The sequence below is a fragment of the Girardinichthys multiradiatus genome, chromosome 9, assembly GCF_021462225.1.
Source record: "Girardinichthys multiradiatus isolate DD_20200921_A chromosome 9, DD_fGirMul_XY1, whole genome shotgun sequence".
In the NCBI taxonomy this organism is placed as follows: domain Eukaryota; kingdom Metazoa; phylum Chordata; class Actinopteri; order Cyprinodontiformes; family Goodeidae; genus Girardinichthys; species Girardinichthys multiradiatus.
This window is the reverse complement of record NC_061802.1, coordinates 24221901-24239303: the sequence shown is the minus strand read 5'-3', so window position 1 is coordinate 24239303 and position 17403 is coordinate 24221901. Positions and strand designations below refer to the sequence as shown.

At 38.0% G+C, this 17403-nt stretch overlaps 2 protein-coding genes across 6 annotated transcripts in view; one reads left to right on the top strand and one right to left on the bottom strand.

Moving 5' to 3' along the window:
• Positions 1–4980, top strand: part of pex5la (peroxisomal biogenesis factor 5-like a) — a 133176-nt gene extending 128196 nt beyond the window's left edge. Inside the window, exon 15 of the mRNA XM_047374970.1 lies at positions 227–4980. Coding sequence (XP_047230926.1) covers positions 227–428 — 202 coding nt within the window. The 3' untranslated portion in view covers positions 429–4980. The remainder of the gene's footprint in view (positions 1–226) is intronic.
• Positions 4981–6966: 1986 nt separating this feature from the next.
• Positions 6967–17403, bottom strand: part of usp13 (ubiquitin specific peptidase 13) — a 47922-nt gene continuing 37485 nt past the window's right edge. For all 5 annotated transcript variants that reach the window (XM_047374327.1, XM_047374329.1, XM_047374325.1 and 2 more), the window contains 4 exons: positions 14218–14387; positions 11061–11250; positions 10614–10698; positions 6967–10382 (listed from right to left, as the gene is read on the bottom strand). In XM_047374327.1, coding sequence (XP_047230283.1) covers positions 10286–10382; positions 10614–10698; positions 11061–11250; positions 14218–14387 — 542 coding nt within the window. In that variant the 3' untranslated portion in view covers positions 6967–10285. The remainder of the gene's footprint in view (positions 10383–10613; positions 10699–11060; positions 11251–14217; positions 14388–17403) is intronic.

The following is a 17403-nucleotide window of genomic DNA, read 5'->3' as shown; positions in this document are numbered from 1 at the left end:
GTGACTGAAAAGTATTCTCCAAAACTTGTTAATGACCTATTGTACTATGCCACTGTAACAAGCTAGATGTCTCATCTTATGTATACAGCAAAAACATTAAGGAGATAGCCTTTAGGACATTTTTTATAGGTTATTCAGAAAACTGAATAAAGGAGTTTGCAAAACCGTGCACAAACTCTCACAGTTTACCCTGTAACAAATAATTTTTTTTACTTGGTTTCCCCAGAGAGGCAGCCAGTAACTTCCTGATGGCCTTAAGTCTCCAGAGGAAAAGCCAGAGTGGCCAACAGTCCCATCAGGTGATGTCTGGTAACATCTGGGCAGCTCTGAGGATCGCTTTATCCATGATGGACCAACCCGAACTCTTCCAGGCTGCAAATATTGGCGACCTGGATTTCCTGATGCGGGCGTTTAACTTGGACATTTGAGGAATTGATAGAAGAGATGATGAAGTCTGTTCTATCATTTATTCTTCTATTTCTACCCAGAAGCCAAAAGGCCAAAGTGCACATGTTTGAGTTAAGACACAACCGTGTGTATTTAGTTTCTGCACATCAAATTAAACTCAGAAGGTCATATTTTCTTGCCCTAAATTTCTACCAAGCAGTTTGGAGGGCCGGTTCTTCCAAGGGTTTGAATAGACTGCTTAGCGATGGAATTTGCACTGTAATTTATGATTTCCCTAAAGAGCACAAGGACGGGCAAAGATTGTACAAGCTATGCCTTAGAGGACACATCAATTAAAAACTGACTCATGTGGTGGAACAGAGGTGAGCCAGGAGTGACAGCCAGATTTAAGACTCCCACTGAGAAACCCTCACAAGCCACTTGCAACAGAAAAGATGAGGTTTTGAAAGGAAGAACTGTTGACTCAGGACCTTCTCTCCCCCTTTCTGATGGATGGATCCAGTGAGCGAACAATAAAGGCTGCACCCTGTAACCCCAGAGATCCTTATTGTCTTCCTGGCTTCAGCTCCTCCACTGTCAATGGAGACTCATTCCTCTGCATAAAAAAAAAAACATTTTAAGAAATGGAGAGCTTAACATACTTATAGAGGTTTTCCCTTTGCACTTTTAGATGACTTCCTTGATCCAAGTGGAATGTGCAACCCAGATTGTAAAGCCTTACTAAGATGCATGTGTCCAATCTTATTTATTTACACTATTTTTATGGCAACAAAGAACAAATTATATCTAAGCCCTTTTCAGACCAGTTTAAATTTCTTAACATAAGTGCTGTTCTCAGAACTTGTATGATTTCTGATCCACTAATTTCAGTTGGGTTGTTTATATATTTATGCAGCTCATATGTAATATTTGTTTCCTTTATGCTGACTGGCTGGAGGAAGGCAGACAATGGGCGGTTAATATTGATTTTAATAGTGTCTTTCATCAGAGGGAAAAGTGGTTATATTTCCAAAAATATCTTTCATCTCAGAGGCCACCAGAAAGAAAAGCTTAATTTTTATTTATGCTGACTGTATTCATTTCGATACAGCATATTAACATTAAATTAAAAGATGTGTATTTGCAAGCCAAGGCCCGAGACAGCAGCTTGATGATATTTGTTATCTTTGCTGCTCCTCAACTGGCAGCAAAGCTCATTCATTTAATTACATCAGTTACCCTCAGCCATCATGCATGATTTTAATATTTATGGAGGGTTGTTTAGAGTGTTGCACACATTTGTTTGTTCGCTCTTATAACATTAATATGCATCCATGGAAGGAAAAAAATTATTTTATGAATAACATTTATTCATAAAATCATAATAAATATTATAGAAGGCACTGCTTAAGATGCTCCTACCCAAGATAAATACTTTGCAGCTTCTCGTATTTTTTAGAAATATGTTTTTTAGTTGCTTCCTTTGAGTCACAGTTGTTGCTGTGTGATTTTGACATCATGCAGCTTGCTGCGCAGCAGAGTGAAAGATCTGCTGCGCTGTACGGCTCACTTTGGTGTTTATCAGCTATGTCCACAGTCTGGGTGTGCTACAGAAAGGATTTTTTATTATTATTTCATTGTCGGCTCCTATGCAAAAGGTCATGTTTCATGTTTGTCCCCATTTGCCTCAGTGGACCAAAGGGAAGTGTTGATTCTGTGTTTTGAATGAATGCTATCAGCAGGAACCAGAGACCAATACCAGAACCATTCATCTTCCAAACAGTGCAGCTGGGATGACACACTCTGTGTTAGGAGGAGTGTTCTATCAGGCGGCTGGGGGAGAACCGGCTGAAGTGCAGCATTGTCACTGTATAAATCTGTGACATAAAAATGCATCTGTGGCTGCAGACACCAAATTCCCGGCTCTACATATATTTTCTTCTGCCTGTTACCTCACTTTTCTATTTGTTGACAGAAGTATTATACTTGTCATATTGTCACATTACAGTCATATGATACACCAACAAAATTGTAGAATTGTAAAATTGAAGAAAACTGATAGATGGTTTTCTTTTTTTTGTACTAACAAAATCAGAAAAGTTTGACATGCATTTGTCCCCCCATCCCCCCAACAAATAAATAGTGCCCACATTTCTTTCAAAATGGCAGAAGCTCAGTCAGGTTGGATGTAGAGCATCTGTGAACTGCACTTTTCAAGGCTTGCCATAGTTGATTTAGGTTTAGACGTTGACAGGGCAATGGTGTTGAAGTATTGGTTTTCTACCACACATAGAACATCTTCATTCACATGTTTGCTGTGCTCCCAGCATGCTTGTGGTAAACTGTAAATAGGACTTCCCATGTCATTCTATCAACATGACTTTGTTGTTGCCAGTCTTTCATAAGGGCGAGATACTGTCAACAGATTTTCCATCCTGAGCTGTGAATCTCGGGATCCCCTCTGGAGCCACCATCAGCCTCCTGGCTGCTTCTCTGATTAATGCTCTCCTTCCCTGGGCCATGCCATATGTTTAGGTAGATGCCCACATCTTGGTAGTTTTAGTTGTGCCATACTTTTACCATTTAGTTAGTAGATTGAACAATGCTCCATGAGATGTTCAAAGCTTGGGATGTTGTTTTATAATCTAACCTTGCTTTCAAATTATTCACTTCACCTCTGACCTTTCCAATGTGTTCCTTGATCTTTATGAAGCTGTTTGTTCACCAATGTCCTCTAACAAACTCCTGAGGCCTTCGCAGAACAAAGGAATTCATATTGAGATTAAATAACACACAGCTGAACTCTATTTAGTAATTAGGTGACCTCTCACTGGTTGCACTGGATTTTATTTATGGTATCAGCATAAAGGGAGCTTATTGCAAATGCATTCCTCAGTTTACAGATTTTTATTGATGAAATAACAAGAAAACCATGTATTATTTTCATTCCACTTCACCATCATGCAGCACTTTGTGTTGTCTTATAAAATCTGCATAGAATTCAATTAAGTTTGTGGTTGTACTGTGACAATGTTCATGGGGTGTGAATACTTTTGCAAGCCACTGCATTCACTGCCACGTAAACGCTAGTCAGATTTCAGGCAAAAAAGAAATATGTAGCCACCTTCGATAAAATGTTCTGTTGCTAACAAGGATTTTTTTTTTTTTTAATCAGGAAATCACTCTAGTTGGATAAAGCTTTTCGCTCACCCTGATATAGGTTCACAATCAGAGTTTGAAGGTTTGGAAATTCATGTTTTATGTTTTATGCTTTGCTAAATCATTTGAAATAGTTCCTTTGGAAAGCAAGTTTGCTCCTAGCCTTCTAAATACCAGGTCTGTTCACATAAGGTATCGCTCTTATGGCAAGTTGTGCAGTTTAGTTTAGTTATAGTTTGACTCTTACTGTGATTTTTTCCATATTAAGATTACATACTAACTGTAGGAGCAAAGGGGGAGCTTATCAGCAGCTGCTGGGGTGTTAAAAATAACTATTATGCATTCTTTTTTTTTGTGCATCTAAAAATCACCAAACGCCAAACAAAATTTTTCTCACAAAATTCTCAACAGCCTGAAATGGCAGAAATTTGCTGTAGTTATAGCCTTTCCTTCTTCACTCAGTGAAATCATCACGAGATGTAGTCACCCAGTGCTTTGTTAGCTTAGTTTGGTGTAACTTACTTGTAAAACAAAGCAACAGTTCTGGCACATTGACTGTTTTGCCATTTAGAGCTATTAGAATCCTAAATGAGACAGGTACTGGATTATAAGATAATACATTGTGCTAATGAATTAAATTTTTAAGTTTTTTAATGGAGTCAATTTATATTAAATCTGTTAAGTTACCTCATAAATTAAAGTTATGTACTAGTGATGGTCAAGAGATTGTGGCTCCAGAAATGTTCTCACTCCATGCTCTTAAATGAAAATACTCAAAAGTGATTGCAGATGTCATTGGGTAGCTTTAGTTACATCTTCTGGTGGTCTTCTTGGAAATAATTGTAATAATCAAGTAGGAATTTCTCGAGAATGCACAATAGTCAGGTGTCATGTATGGAGTATTTCTATCTGCAAACATAAACACATGCTGTGTTTGTTGAACAGAGTGTACACTTTAAGACAAGCCTCTGTCCATCCTCATCCTGTGTTTTCTTTGTGAAGATTTTTTACTTTAGAAAAGAAAAATATTTTCTATATAATTATTTTATAAACAACCTGTTTCCATTTGTCCTCTAAGTCAACAGAACTGTAGTAAACATTATCTCTGGTAAGTTTGCTGATCTTCAAATAAGTTCTAGTTTATCTTTTTTATTCTGGGCCTTCACTTTTTAATTCTATAAATAAGTTCAAACAAACAAGGAGATAACTTTAAGATGCCAGCTTACAGTCAAGATTTGTGTAGAGTTAGGTATCTTCTCAGGTGAACTGAAGTAGTTTAGAGCATGCTCCTGAGAAACACCACGAGGCCGATAGCATGTTAGTTATGGCACAGAATTATACTTTAATTTAATGCATGTGTTTACTTACCTTATCACTTATACACACACACACACACACACATATATATATATATATATATATATATATATATATGCAATATACTGCAGCCTTAGCATTAAACAATATCATATATACTCAATATCTATTCAACACGAGGTATGTTTTGTGGCATAAAATAGAAAACATGCAGGTTCAAGCAGAACAATGAAGATAAAGAAAGACATTTAATTTGTATAAAATTCCAGTGCTTGAAATTTAGTTCCCTGCCACTGCGGGTTATCATAGTTAGATTCTCTTGACATTTTTAAATTAAATCTAATAATTGTAAACACTGGTAGTTGACCCTAACCTATAAAACTTAACTTAACTGCTGTTACTTTCTTAACGTCCCATGTTTGTTGGCGCATCTAAAAACCTTTTTTACATTTCTATAAAGGTTTCATGTTGCATATGAGGTGCCCCCCATTTGGTAAATTGTGAGAGTACTAGGATGAAAGGTCTACTTTACTATTGCTGTGATGTTATTGTCTGGTTTTTTTGTCCTTTTTCCTATTTATCACTTGTCAATCCATCTGGGGATAAACATTCAATGCTCTATATGCCCCCTAGTGGTCAAATAATTATTAGCTGAGTTCGATCAGAAAATAGGTCATACAACTCTGCTGTTGGAGCCACTTGACCCATTGTGCATGGTGTAGCATAGGATTATTAACGTTATCTTATCATTGCTGCATTGTTTGAGTAGCATTTATCCAACTTTTGTAGCAGTAGTGCCTATGTGTGGTGTAAATGGCATCTCTTAGTTGCAATGCTCATGTGATGGCTTTTTTTGACTTGTACAAAAGCTCTCTGGTGACCTTGTTTAGCTGGAAAAACAACTTACACATTACAGTATCAGATGAGGAGAAAAGAGTATTTTAAAGCCACAATTTAAAAAAAACAAGGCAGATATGCCATAGTGTGAGAGAGATTTAAAATTGTTGTAAAATTTAGAACTAATTCAAATGCTAATTTAAAATTGCTTACATTTACAACTCTAATCATTGCTTATTCTGTATTAAAAACTAAGGAATAATACTTTCAAACACCTCTGTTTATTGGAAAAGATAAAGTTCACACAAGACCATGTAACTGGAATAAAATTAAATGTCCAGAAAGACATTAAAAAAGGGATTAATTTAAGAGATGGCATCATTATAATCCAAGAATGAGTATTTTTTTACATTACCTTTGCTTGTCTTTATTCTATGTTTTATTAAGACGCAGCTGCATTTTATGTCCCCATAAATGTAAAGAACTTGTCCTTTACAGATGTGAAAATATATATGTTGGCTTTGTTATTGCATAACTTTAAAGCATTTCAAAATTATATAAAGCTGCTTATAGGTCAGGGGTCATTAAGTTATCAATCCATGCTGTTTACAGTTTTCTTTTCCTTTATTGCAACATGTACAGAGATTTTGTTTTAGCTTATTTAATAGAAGCATCGCACATGAACAAATAAAACTATATTTCGATGAATGAAACTGGAAATAATATACTTTCTATACATCTATCCATTTATTGAACCACTTATTATAATGTGTATTACTCAACTTGTATAATCACAAAGAAAGCATTAGCACCTTTAAAACATAAATATGGAAGTAGCCTTTTAAAATAAACTATTGTTATATATTCTCTGCTTACGTGTCTTTCTTTGGGGTACCTCAAGGCTCTATTCTCGGGCCACTTTCATTGAACTTCTATATGATCCTGCTAGCTCAGATTATGGAACACTAAAACATCTCCTACAATATCTATGCTGATGGCATAAAACTCTATATTTTTCTTTGCCCCCACTTGACTATAGCCCCCTACAGTCACTGAGCCAGTGTGTCCAAAACATCCATAAGTGTGTATGTCAAATTCTACTTCAGCTTAATGCAGAACACACAGAAATCCTGTGAGGTTCTTGAATCACACTGTGTATGAAAGGTGCTTACAAGTAGAACTGCCTCGTCTTTATTCATACAATGAAAATAAAAAAAAATCAATCACCCAGTGTGACATTTCAGTTTTAAAAGAAAAGAAGCAATGTTTCAACAAATGTGGAGTTTATTAAATTACCCAAACATCATAAAGTAAACAGTGCCACTGGATATACGGTATGGTATTCACGTACACTAAAGCCATTCTTGCATCAACAGCTACATTACCAAAAGTTAACTTAAAATAATCCCATCAGAAAAACTAGAGAAATGGCACAAATCTTTTTGCAAAAAGTCAGGAGAAAAAAAAACAAGTGAAGAACATGTTTGAAATTTAGATAATTGAAAAAAAAGAATAAAATCTGCAAAATTACCATTGTACAATCCAAATAACTACATGTTGTTCTTTAGTGCACATGCTGACTGTGAAACTTTTTTTGTAAGAAATCGTACGAGAAGGATAAGAGACTGAGCAGAGGGAAAGCTGAAACAAGAATTTAAAAAAAAGAAAAAAATGCAACCAGAAAGGCGCCAGAGACAGAAGGGACAGCGAAATGATACAAACTTCACAGCACGTGTGGACACATTTAGAACGGAAAACAGCTGGGTGAGACCAAAACCTCATCAGTCATCTGCTGATGACGAGCAGCAGAGATGCAGGACTTGCATAGAGACTTTTAGTAATATTTCCTGCTGCATAGACAAGAAACGCAGCAGCAGTATATTGAGAAGCTGAGATTTGATATGAGTTGACATTTGTCCAGGGTTTAGGCACAGTGTTGTTAAAGAGGTGCACAGTGGAAATTGAGATTTATCCTGTAAATTAATTTGTCAAAACAGCTTTTGATCTGTAAAGATGATTATCAAAGAAACAAAGCCCTTTTTAGTGTTTTTTTTTTTACACTGCATTATATTCCAACCACCAGCTTTAATTGTTCAAACAACTTTCTTACAAAACGCCAAGATTGGTTGGTTGGTATCCCCTTCATTACAGGACTGAATATGTCAAAAATTAAGTGTGGAGCTGAAATGGACTTTTGGAGGATACCAAAACGTGTATATCCCACAAAGGTCCTCTTTGAAAGAAAAATGCTTAAAGTGAGTTACTGCAGTGGTTCCCAAACCTTTCAGCTTCTGACCCCAAAAATAATAATAATAAGACATGTGCTCAGTTTATCAGTTGAGAATACATTCAACACTAGTAACATATCCATTTTTATCACTTGTAGTGTATACTTTGAATTTTGAAGAGGATCTCAAGGCCTCCCCCTGATAATTTCTGACTCCAGCACCACTGAGTAACAGAACAGGATGTCAATGGACAAAACAAACTGCCAATGCTTTGTAATATCGATTTGTCTTCTGTTGTAGATGTAGCTAACAAAAACAGTTTCTATTACAGTCAAATTTAATGGACAACTAGGCATGGTTCAGTATGAGGTCTTGTCAATATGATAACCTTGTTTTAAAATACCATGGTTTCACTGTATCAGTGTTTAAAACAACCAAAAATAAATGTATACCATAATGTAATTGCTTTTCTTTAAATCAAACATAAAAACAATAATTATTCCTACTGTTAAAATAAATCATATTAATTAATGGGTAAATTATGTAGTTTTTTTCTGCCATTTTGATTCACAGCAGGTTAGAAAACAAATGGCCGTTAAGTTAAGTTATATAGTCTCCCAAGTATAACAAGCTGAAATTAGCTGGTTAATAAAAGTAATGGGCAATTTATTTTTCTACACCAAATCTAAATTTGCAAGAGCTGGCAGTGTGCTGCAACAGGTGGGGGAGGGGGAACCATCTTTTCTCAATCCTCGGTATAGTCTGATCAGTTTCTTTTTAAGTGGTTTTGAAACCAACTTTGTTTGAAACCTTGGTTTATACCAGTAACCAGCCCATGATGGTTTCTGGTATAAACCTTTTTACAACTACAATTGAAAAGATGATCTGAGCACCGGTGTTAAAATTATTTTGACAGCTACAAAATAAAAGACTATATCTACCACACAGTACATCCTGAATGCTGAGGACTTCCCATTTAGCTTCTAAAGACTAATGAGTTGAATGATTTTCGCTGGTTTGTGGGGTTTGAAGAGGAGGTTCTGTTTCCAATGAGCACCATAAAGTTTTACATTCAGCAACAAGCTTGTGCAGCGTGAACACTGCAGAGGAGATACAGATACAGATACAGATACAGATCAGTGTGCATCTTTCATCTCAGAGTTCATTGCTGTGCTTTTGCTCCAGGCATGTTGCTCTAGACAAGAGTTCAAATGCACAAATAAGACAAAAAGCCTGAAAAGTGAGAACAAATTAATGAAACCATTCATTTCACCTTTTTGGGTCACATTCTGAATATGTCTGTTGTAAAGAACCGAACTGCTGCAGGTGCAGCCAAGTTAAAGTTTGCAGAGTAGGCAAATATTTTGCAATTTGGCATAAACTGCTTAAAAGGTTCTGCACATGACTTTTACATAAGATATAGGTGCATCACTGACTTAACATTCATTTAAATAAGTCCACACATGCTCCAATTGGGCATTCAAAAAAATGAAATACTGTTGTGGTTTAAGAAGTAATTTAAGTAAAATATCCCATTGACTTGTATATATTGGTGAATAGACATGTTGCCTGTCTTCTGCATCAAGTACAGAATACAAGGGGTTTTTTTTTGTTTAAAAGTGCTTTTTCTAAAAAATAAAAATTATCTAGTTTTGTAAATTAGTCAGCACAGTGGGAAACAGAAACTCACACACTGTTCTCTCCTTTCTGGGGCAGTTTTCAGCTATAATCCAGCAAATAATACTGTACATTTACAGTCTAGGTAACACTTATTTTTAACTTTTTTGGTGCTTTCCTACATTTGGAAACTTAAATAGTGTTTGGGGGATTTTCTCAGCATCCAAGTTTACCCTAAAATAAAAAAACATTCAATGTATTTCTCAGAAAAATGTAAAGTCACCAAACGCACACTTATCGTTTGTCTTTTGTTGCAGGTTCTGAGCATTTGTGGTCTGGTAGTATAGCACTGCCATCCAAGCACACATTTATGAAATGTAGCACTCTGAAAGTACAGTACAGCAGCTGAAGGCAGAGAGGAGGAACAACCTGATCTGATATGTTCAATTATTTTGTTTCCAGACCATTCCAGAAGTAGAAATTGCACGCTTCCCTGTGTACCTACACATTTTTTTTTCTTTTTCTCTCTCTCAGCATAAACAATGAAATATACATTTAAAGCATAAACACAACAAAAGCACAAAAACAGCACATTGCTTTCCTTCTTGGATCAGTATTCCTGGTTACTCCTGTGTGAGATGACGATAAGGCAAGAAGATGGTCTGTGAAGTTACTTCCATCGTTTCCGCTGCAGCTGTTGAAGTTATTTAAAGATTGCAGGGAGGAGGGAGGCAGTAATCTTAACTGCTCGAGAGACGACGGTAAAAGTAGATGTAGCCCAAGTCTTTTGGAGGCCTTTCTGACAAACACACCTTGTGGTCGTTGTAGATCACCCACCTGAATGAAGAGGAACGTTTGGCAAAGGTTTGATCTTACAGTGTAAAAAACAATTGTAGGTTTAAACTAAATTTGCAGTCAGTTCAGTTTAGAGCATTGAATGCTACAACAGCAAATAGAATGATTAGAAAATACATTTTTGTGGCTAATTAAGAACTGTGGATTTTGTCCACTAAGTAAAACACATCAAACAGATTTAATTAAATTTTTTTGAGACAGGCTGCGACTCACCGTCCCTCTTTTTTGATGTGACAAACATAATGTCCAGACATGGTGGAGGCTCCCATGTGACTTATGAAACCAAAGAGCTCATATCCTTAAGGAAAGAAAAGCCCCAAACATGATAAGAAACAAACTAAAACAGAACTATTCCACGTTAATAAGCAAAGGCCTTTCAAGGGTGATGAATGTCACATTTACTTGAATATGTACACCACATCTGGAAAGCACTCACAGTACTCATGTTTAATGCTTTGCTACATAGCTTTCACAGAAATATACACTACAATCTACTAAAGTGCTGAAAATATCTGTCGGATAATGGCGAGTCATCTTTTCTTGGAGTTATAGTTGCCAAAGATGCTTAAAAACTCAAAGCCTGATAACCTTATGTAACTTCACAGAAAGATCACGAACAGATCAAATAAGAGGCGGCCACAGTGAGTATGAAGCACTTACGTCCTGGTCCGTCTTTGACTCTGGGGCCTGATGTTTCTCTGTCTGGTGACAGCGTGGAGTCGCTGTGAGAGTTGACGTTGGAAAAGGCGTTGTCGTTGGGCTCCGTGTCCGCCATGTCTGAGAGGGCATCACTGTCCTCCTCCTCTGGGTGGGTGAAGATCCAGTCAAGCGCTCGTTCAAGATTATTATTCTAGAAAATCATAAAGCATGCCGAGCTTAAAGATATTTCTTGCAGTAAAATTATGTTGATATCAAGTCATCAGTTTTACATGTCACTGTAAAAACAGCTGGCTGTTTGAAGCGCATTTTCTGCACAGAAATTGACACATGAGATGCTGCAGCACTGCAAACATTTGCATTCACACCCCTTAGGCATTTTCACATTTCACATTTTAACAACAAATACTGTATTTCATTAGTATTTCTATATACATTAGCATAAAGTAATGGATAATTGTCAAGTTGAAAGAAAAGTATGCGTGGCAATAAAAAAAAAAAAAAATCTGAAAAATGTGGCATGCATACATATTCATTCGCCTTGAATCGGCAATTTGTAGAACTACCTTTAACTTTAATTACAGTTGCAAGCATTTTGGCGCAAGTCTCCACCGTATTTTTACACCTCAGCACTGAAATTTTGGTCCATTGTTTTTTTGCCATTGCAAAAAGTTTAAGCTCAATTAAACAGAATGAATAGTGTCTGTTTACATAATTTTTTTTTTTTTAAATCCTGGATTAACAACTGGATTTAGATCTGAACTCTAGAACAAAAAGTTCAGTTTTGATCTAATCTCAAAAGAGCCACTTCTTCCACATGCTTGCTGTGTCTCCTACATGGCAAATGGGACTTTTAATGGCTTCATTTTAACCGGGGCATTTTCTTTTTGCTTCTTTTCCATAAACACCAGATTTGTGGAGTATGTGACTAATAGTTGTCCTGTCAGCACCTGAGCTCTAAATTTCTGCAGCTCCACCAGAGATAACACTGGCTGCTTCTCTAACTAATCATCTTCTTGCCCTTCTCAGTTTAGGTGGAAATTCATGACTTGGTAGGTTTGCAACAGTGCCATGCTCTATTTTCAAATGGAGGAGTGAACGGTTTCTACTCTCTGAAATGTTCAAAGCTCTGCATTTGCTTCATAACCTAACCCTGCTTTCAGAGCACAGCGCGTGGCGTAGTAGTAGAGCACACGACCGACATAGACACGTTTCCTGGGACTCGAACGGTTCTAGTCCCAATTACACACAGGTAGAATCTGTTTAGTAATTAGGGACTTTCTGTTGACAATTGGTTGCACTTGATTTTATTTAGGGCTATTAGAGTCAAAGACGCTGGTTACAAAATGTACACCACACGAACACATTTAACACTTTAATCATTTTTCTTACAGTTCACTCTTACTGTTGGTCTATCACATAAAATCCAAATTAAATAAAAGAGTCAGAGGAGTATGAATACTTTTACATGTAGCTGCAATCTTGGCACATGCTACTGAAAGCAGGACTAGAAATGTTTACTCATCCAGTTATGTTACATGTCTCATGATAAACATGATAAATGAAATTTTCCACTGGAGAGGTGGAAGGCTTCAATCTGCGATAAACGTTCCCTGAAGATCTTTGTTTTGACTCTAAAGGAGAGGTATTACTGGTGAAGAACGAGAGTCTGGGGAACGTATGTGGAGATAGTTTGGCTGATGGCATCTGTTTTTATCCCTCAGAGAGGCCATTGGGGTCAGATAAACGGCCCTTACGTTAAATACATTCTGACAATAAACCAACAGTGAGACCCCTCTCTGTTTCACACCTCCCTCCCTCGGGAGGAATATGCCTTCTTTGTTTCCTCTCCGTTCCAACAACAACAGCAGCAACATCAGTGTGGCTGCCAGCAAGCACTGTGGCTTTCCTAATAATAAACAAGAAAGTCCAGCATCTATTTTTGTTTCCATCCAACCGTCTGCTTGGCTATTTTTGCTGAGAGGGGCAGATTGAAATATGAAACATGAAATGTGAGAAGACATCAGAAGCCATTTCAAGGCTAGAGGAACTAAAAAATGTGCATAAGTTGCAGTTTAATTGAGTCACAAAAGAATAAAACAATTTTTGCACCAATATGTTTTTTTAACGCCTTTACCAGTCATTTGATGTTTCGATGTGTTCCTGAGACATGTGCCGTTCCTCAACCAGAAAGTCTGTATAACATAGAGGTGAGGGGAAGAGGCGTCCGGGTGCTGCTGGGACTATTTGTAAACACCATGTAGAGCAGACATCTTTAATCACTATGACATCTAGGACCGAATAAATCTGCACTTTGGAAAGTGAACAAGTAGGGCAGCCAGAGCCTTTTATGACTTACAGAGCTCGCCTTTCATCTTTCACCTCGCTCCATCTTTGCTCTCTTTTCAAACGTCACTTCACATCTTGCCCTCCTCTTGCTTTTTCTTTCTTTAACCTAAACTCCAGTTTCCTTTAAGTTTTAGGAATGTGATGGTTTAGTATTTTTGTGTGGAGCCAAACAGTTGCTTCAGATGTGCTTTTAGCTCTTTGTTTCTTAGAGATACTGAACTGTGTTCTTACTCCACATCCTTTCTCTTGCTCAAGACAGACTTTTTTCACTTTCTTTCCAACTATCAACAGTTTGTATGAGAGGCAGACTAAAAACCATCTACCTAAGATCTCTCTTGTTTAAGCAGGTCAAATGTGACGCCCATCTGTGTCCATGCTGACACAGCTCAGCTATGCATGTGTTCAGCCAAAATAACTCACTTATCACATTACACTGCACACATGTGCAAAGCTGGTAGTCATACCCCAAATGACTGTAGTGAAAAGTGGTTCTACAAAGTATTGACAAATAAAGGTTGAATAAATATGCAAGCCACACATTTCAGATTTTTATTAGTAAAAACATCTGAAAACCATGAATCCTTTTTCATCCAAATAACAATTATCCACAACTGTTTGTTGGTCTATCACATGAAATCTCAATAAAATACATTGAGGTTAGTGGTTGTGAGATGAGATGAGATGAAAAAATAATTAAAGGTCTAATGAAGTATGTTTACTAGCAGTATTGATCCAATATCCCAACAAAAGAAGCTTATTATATTTGTGAAGGAGGTGCAAACAAAGGAATAGAACACAGCAGATGACTGACCGTGGCTTTGAGTGCGCGGATGCTGTGATTGCGAGGAAAGCCCATCGATGTGAGGATGGCAACGCTCTCCTCGGGGGGTGAGTTTTCTAGTGGAGTCGCACCTATGGGGCTGTCACTGGTAGAGGGAAGAGGATCCGTCATTGAGGGCAGAGTGAGAGGTTCAGCGAAATCTGCAAAAACATAGAGGAAAATAATTTAAAATATTGATAAGTTGTGAGTACTGGGGACATAAAAATAACTTTTTAGCTAGCCACTTCTATACAACATTTGAATTACTAGACAGAGGAAACGATACACTGAACTTAACTAGAGCAAAACTGCATGGTCTGGTTTCTGTTAACTTACCTTATTAGTTGGAAAATATCTGACCATTTAACAAATCAGTACAAAATGTGTTATTTTAACAAACATGTAAAAATTGCACACTATTTTAAAAATGTATCATCATTTTGGACATGTTAATGGGCAAGAAAGATAACTGGCACCGCTCCAGAAAATCCTGCAGGACAGGGTCGTGGCCAGTAGGGGCATCACCATTCCACAGGGACGCGATGACTGAGTCGTTACTAAACTTTATAATATGATGATTCTCATGCTGACTTTGTTCTTTACACAAATATGGTCCAAACAACAAAGGCGATAAAATGCAACCCTGTGGCGCACACAGCGTCATTTAATTTGACCAACTGTGTACTATTTTTCAGGAGGTCAATTAGCCACAAGATTAAGATAGTATCCACATTGATGGATTTTAGTCTCTCTGCTAATATGTGGGGTTGGATGGAACTAAAGACAGATGAAAAGTCACAAAAGAGCAACCGCATATATGCCTCCTCAAGCTAAGTGCCATGTTGAGCAGGGTGGCGATAGCATCATTCACCCCTCTTCCTGCTCTGGAGGCAAATTGGAGTGGATCCAGCATTGACTAAGTGTGACAGAAGATTTCCAAATGTTTGGTACTTTGCAGAGCTCCAAAAATGTGTTAAATATGTGGCAAACAATATCTGCTAATTGCTCCTCATAGTTTTTGAGGAGCCACCCTCCCTCCCCCAAAAAACCATCAGGCTGGACTTTTCCTCTTTTTGACCCCTTTAAGCTGTTAAAACACTGTGCCCTTATCTACATGCACACTGTTCTTGTGCATAGGGGAAATATCTATAAAAAGCAGTCAGATCTTAAAATCATGAACATTAAAAGGATAAAAAAAAGTGTCTCATTCATTAGAAAAGTCGAAATCAGATGCATCAAAGAAACTGACTCTGTACCTTATGTTTTTTAAGTTGAGCTATTCCAATATTCCTTTTCACCTTGCTTTATAAGTCATGATACAAAGCCATATCATCTTAATTAAAACTCTTATTCCCCTTCAACAATAGTTTTCCTGATAGATTAAGGAGAACCAAAGTTTATTGTTTGGAAATGTATGACAATCTACGGCGGATAAATAAGTCCTCGCAGAAGGTGACAGACTGACACAGTTTCAGTTAGTTCACAAGCGTCTTTAAAAACATCCCAGTTAGTACAACTGAAACCCTCCTGAAGACACCGAGTGGGTTCATAACCAGACCAGGACATTGCGGAGCTCAGGTATATGTATGCTCCTTTGATTGAACCAAAACACACATCGAGACATTTTATATGCCGTGCGGGTACAAGTGACATTTTATGAAAGCAACACAGTGATTTTGCAGGCTTACAGAGATTGAAATAACTCATTATGAGGTTTGGTGCATCTGGGAAAGCCTCAGAACTACGTTTGTGAGCGTCAGGCCTGCTACATCAGCATTGGCTTTCAGTTGAATGTAAACAAGCATTACAAACAGCTGAGGGAATTCTCTTGCATGGAGTATGCAATGTTTCCCTTAAAACCACCGTCTTACACCAGTATTTTATTAATATACACGCACACTCCTCCACTGAATGATTTGCCAGTCACCACAGAGTTCTTGTCGAAGCGGCTTTCTGAACCCAGGTATGACCACAATCGTCAGCACTGTTGCCTTACAGCAAGAAGATCCTGGGTTCAAATTTGGCCGGGGGTTTTTCTGCATGGAGTTTGTATGTTCTCCCCGTGCATGCGTGGGCTCACTCCGGGTACTCTGACTTCCTCTCACAATCCAAAAACATGACTGTTAGGCTACTTACAGGAGTTGGACAATGAAACTGAAACACCTGTCATTTTAGTGTGGGAGGTTTCATGGCTAAATTGGACCAGCCTGGTAGCCAGTCTTCATTGATTGCACATTGCACCAGTAAGAGCAGAGTGTGAAGGTTCAATTAGCAGGGTAAGAGCACAGTTTTGCTCAAAATATTGAAATACACACAACATTATGGGTGACATACCAGAGTTCAAAAGAGGACAAATTGTTGGTACACGTCTTGCTGGCGCATCTGTGACCAAGACAGCAAGTCTTTGTGATGTATCAAGAGCCACGGTATCCAGGGTAATGTCAGCATACCACCAAGAAGGACGAACCACATCCAACAGGATTAACTGTGGACGCAAGAGGAAGCTGTCTGAAAGGGATGTTCGGGTGCTAACCTGGATTGTATCCAAAAAACATAAAACCACAGCTGCCCAAATCACGGCAGAACTAAATGTGCACCTCAACTCTCCTGTTTCCACCAGAACTGTCCGTTGGGAGCTCCACAGGGTCAATATACACGGCCACGCTGCTATAGCCAAACCTTTGGTCACTCATGCCAATGCCAAACGTCGGTTTCAATGGTGCAAGGAGCGCAAATCTTGGGCTGTGGACAATGTGAAACATGTATTGTTCTCTGATGAGTCCACCTTTACTGTTTTCCCCACATCCGGGAGAGTTACGGTGTGGAGAAGCCCCAAAGAAGCGTATCACCCAGACTGTTGCATGCCCAGAGTGAAGCATGGGGGTGGATCAGTGATGGTTTGGGCTGCCATTTTATGGCATTCCCTTGGCTCAATACTTGTGCTAGACGGGCCAGTCACTGCCAAGGACTACCGAACCATTCTTTAGGACCATGTGCGTCCAATGGTTCAAACATTGTATCCTGAAGGCGGTGCCGTGTATCAGGATGACAATGCACCAATACACACAGCAAGACTGGTGAAAGATTGGTTTGATGAACATGAAAGTGAAGTTGAACATCTCCCATGGCCTGCACAGTCACCAGATCTAAATATTATTGAGCCACTTTGGGGTGTTT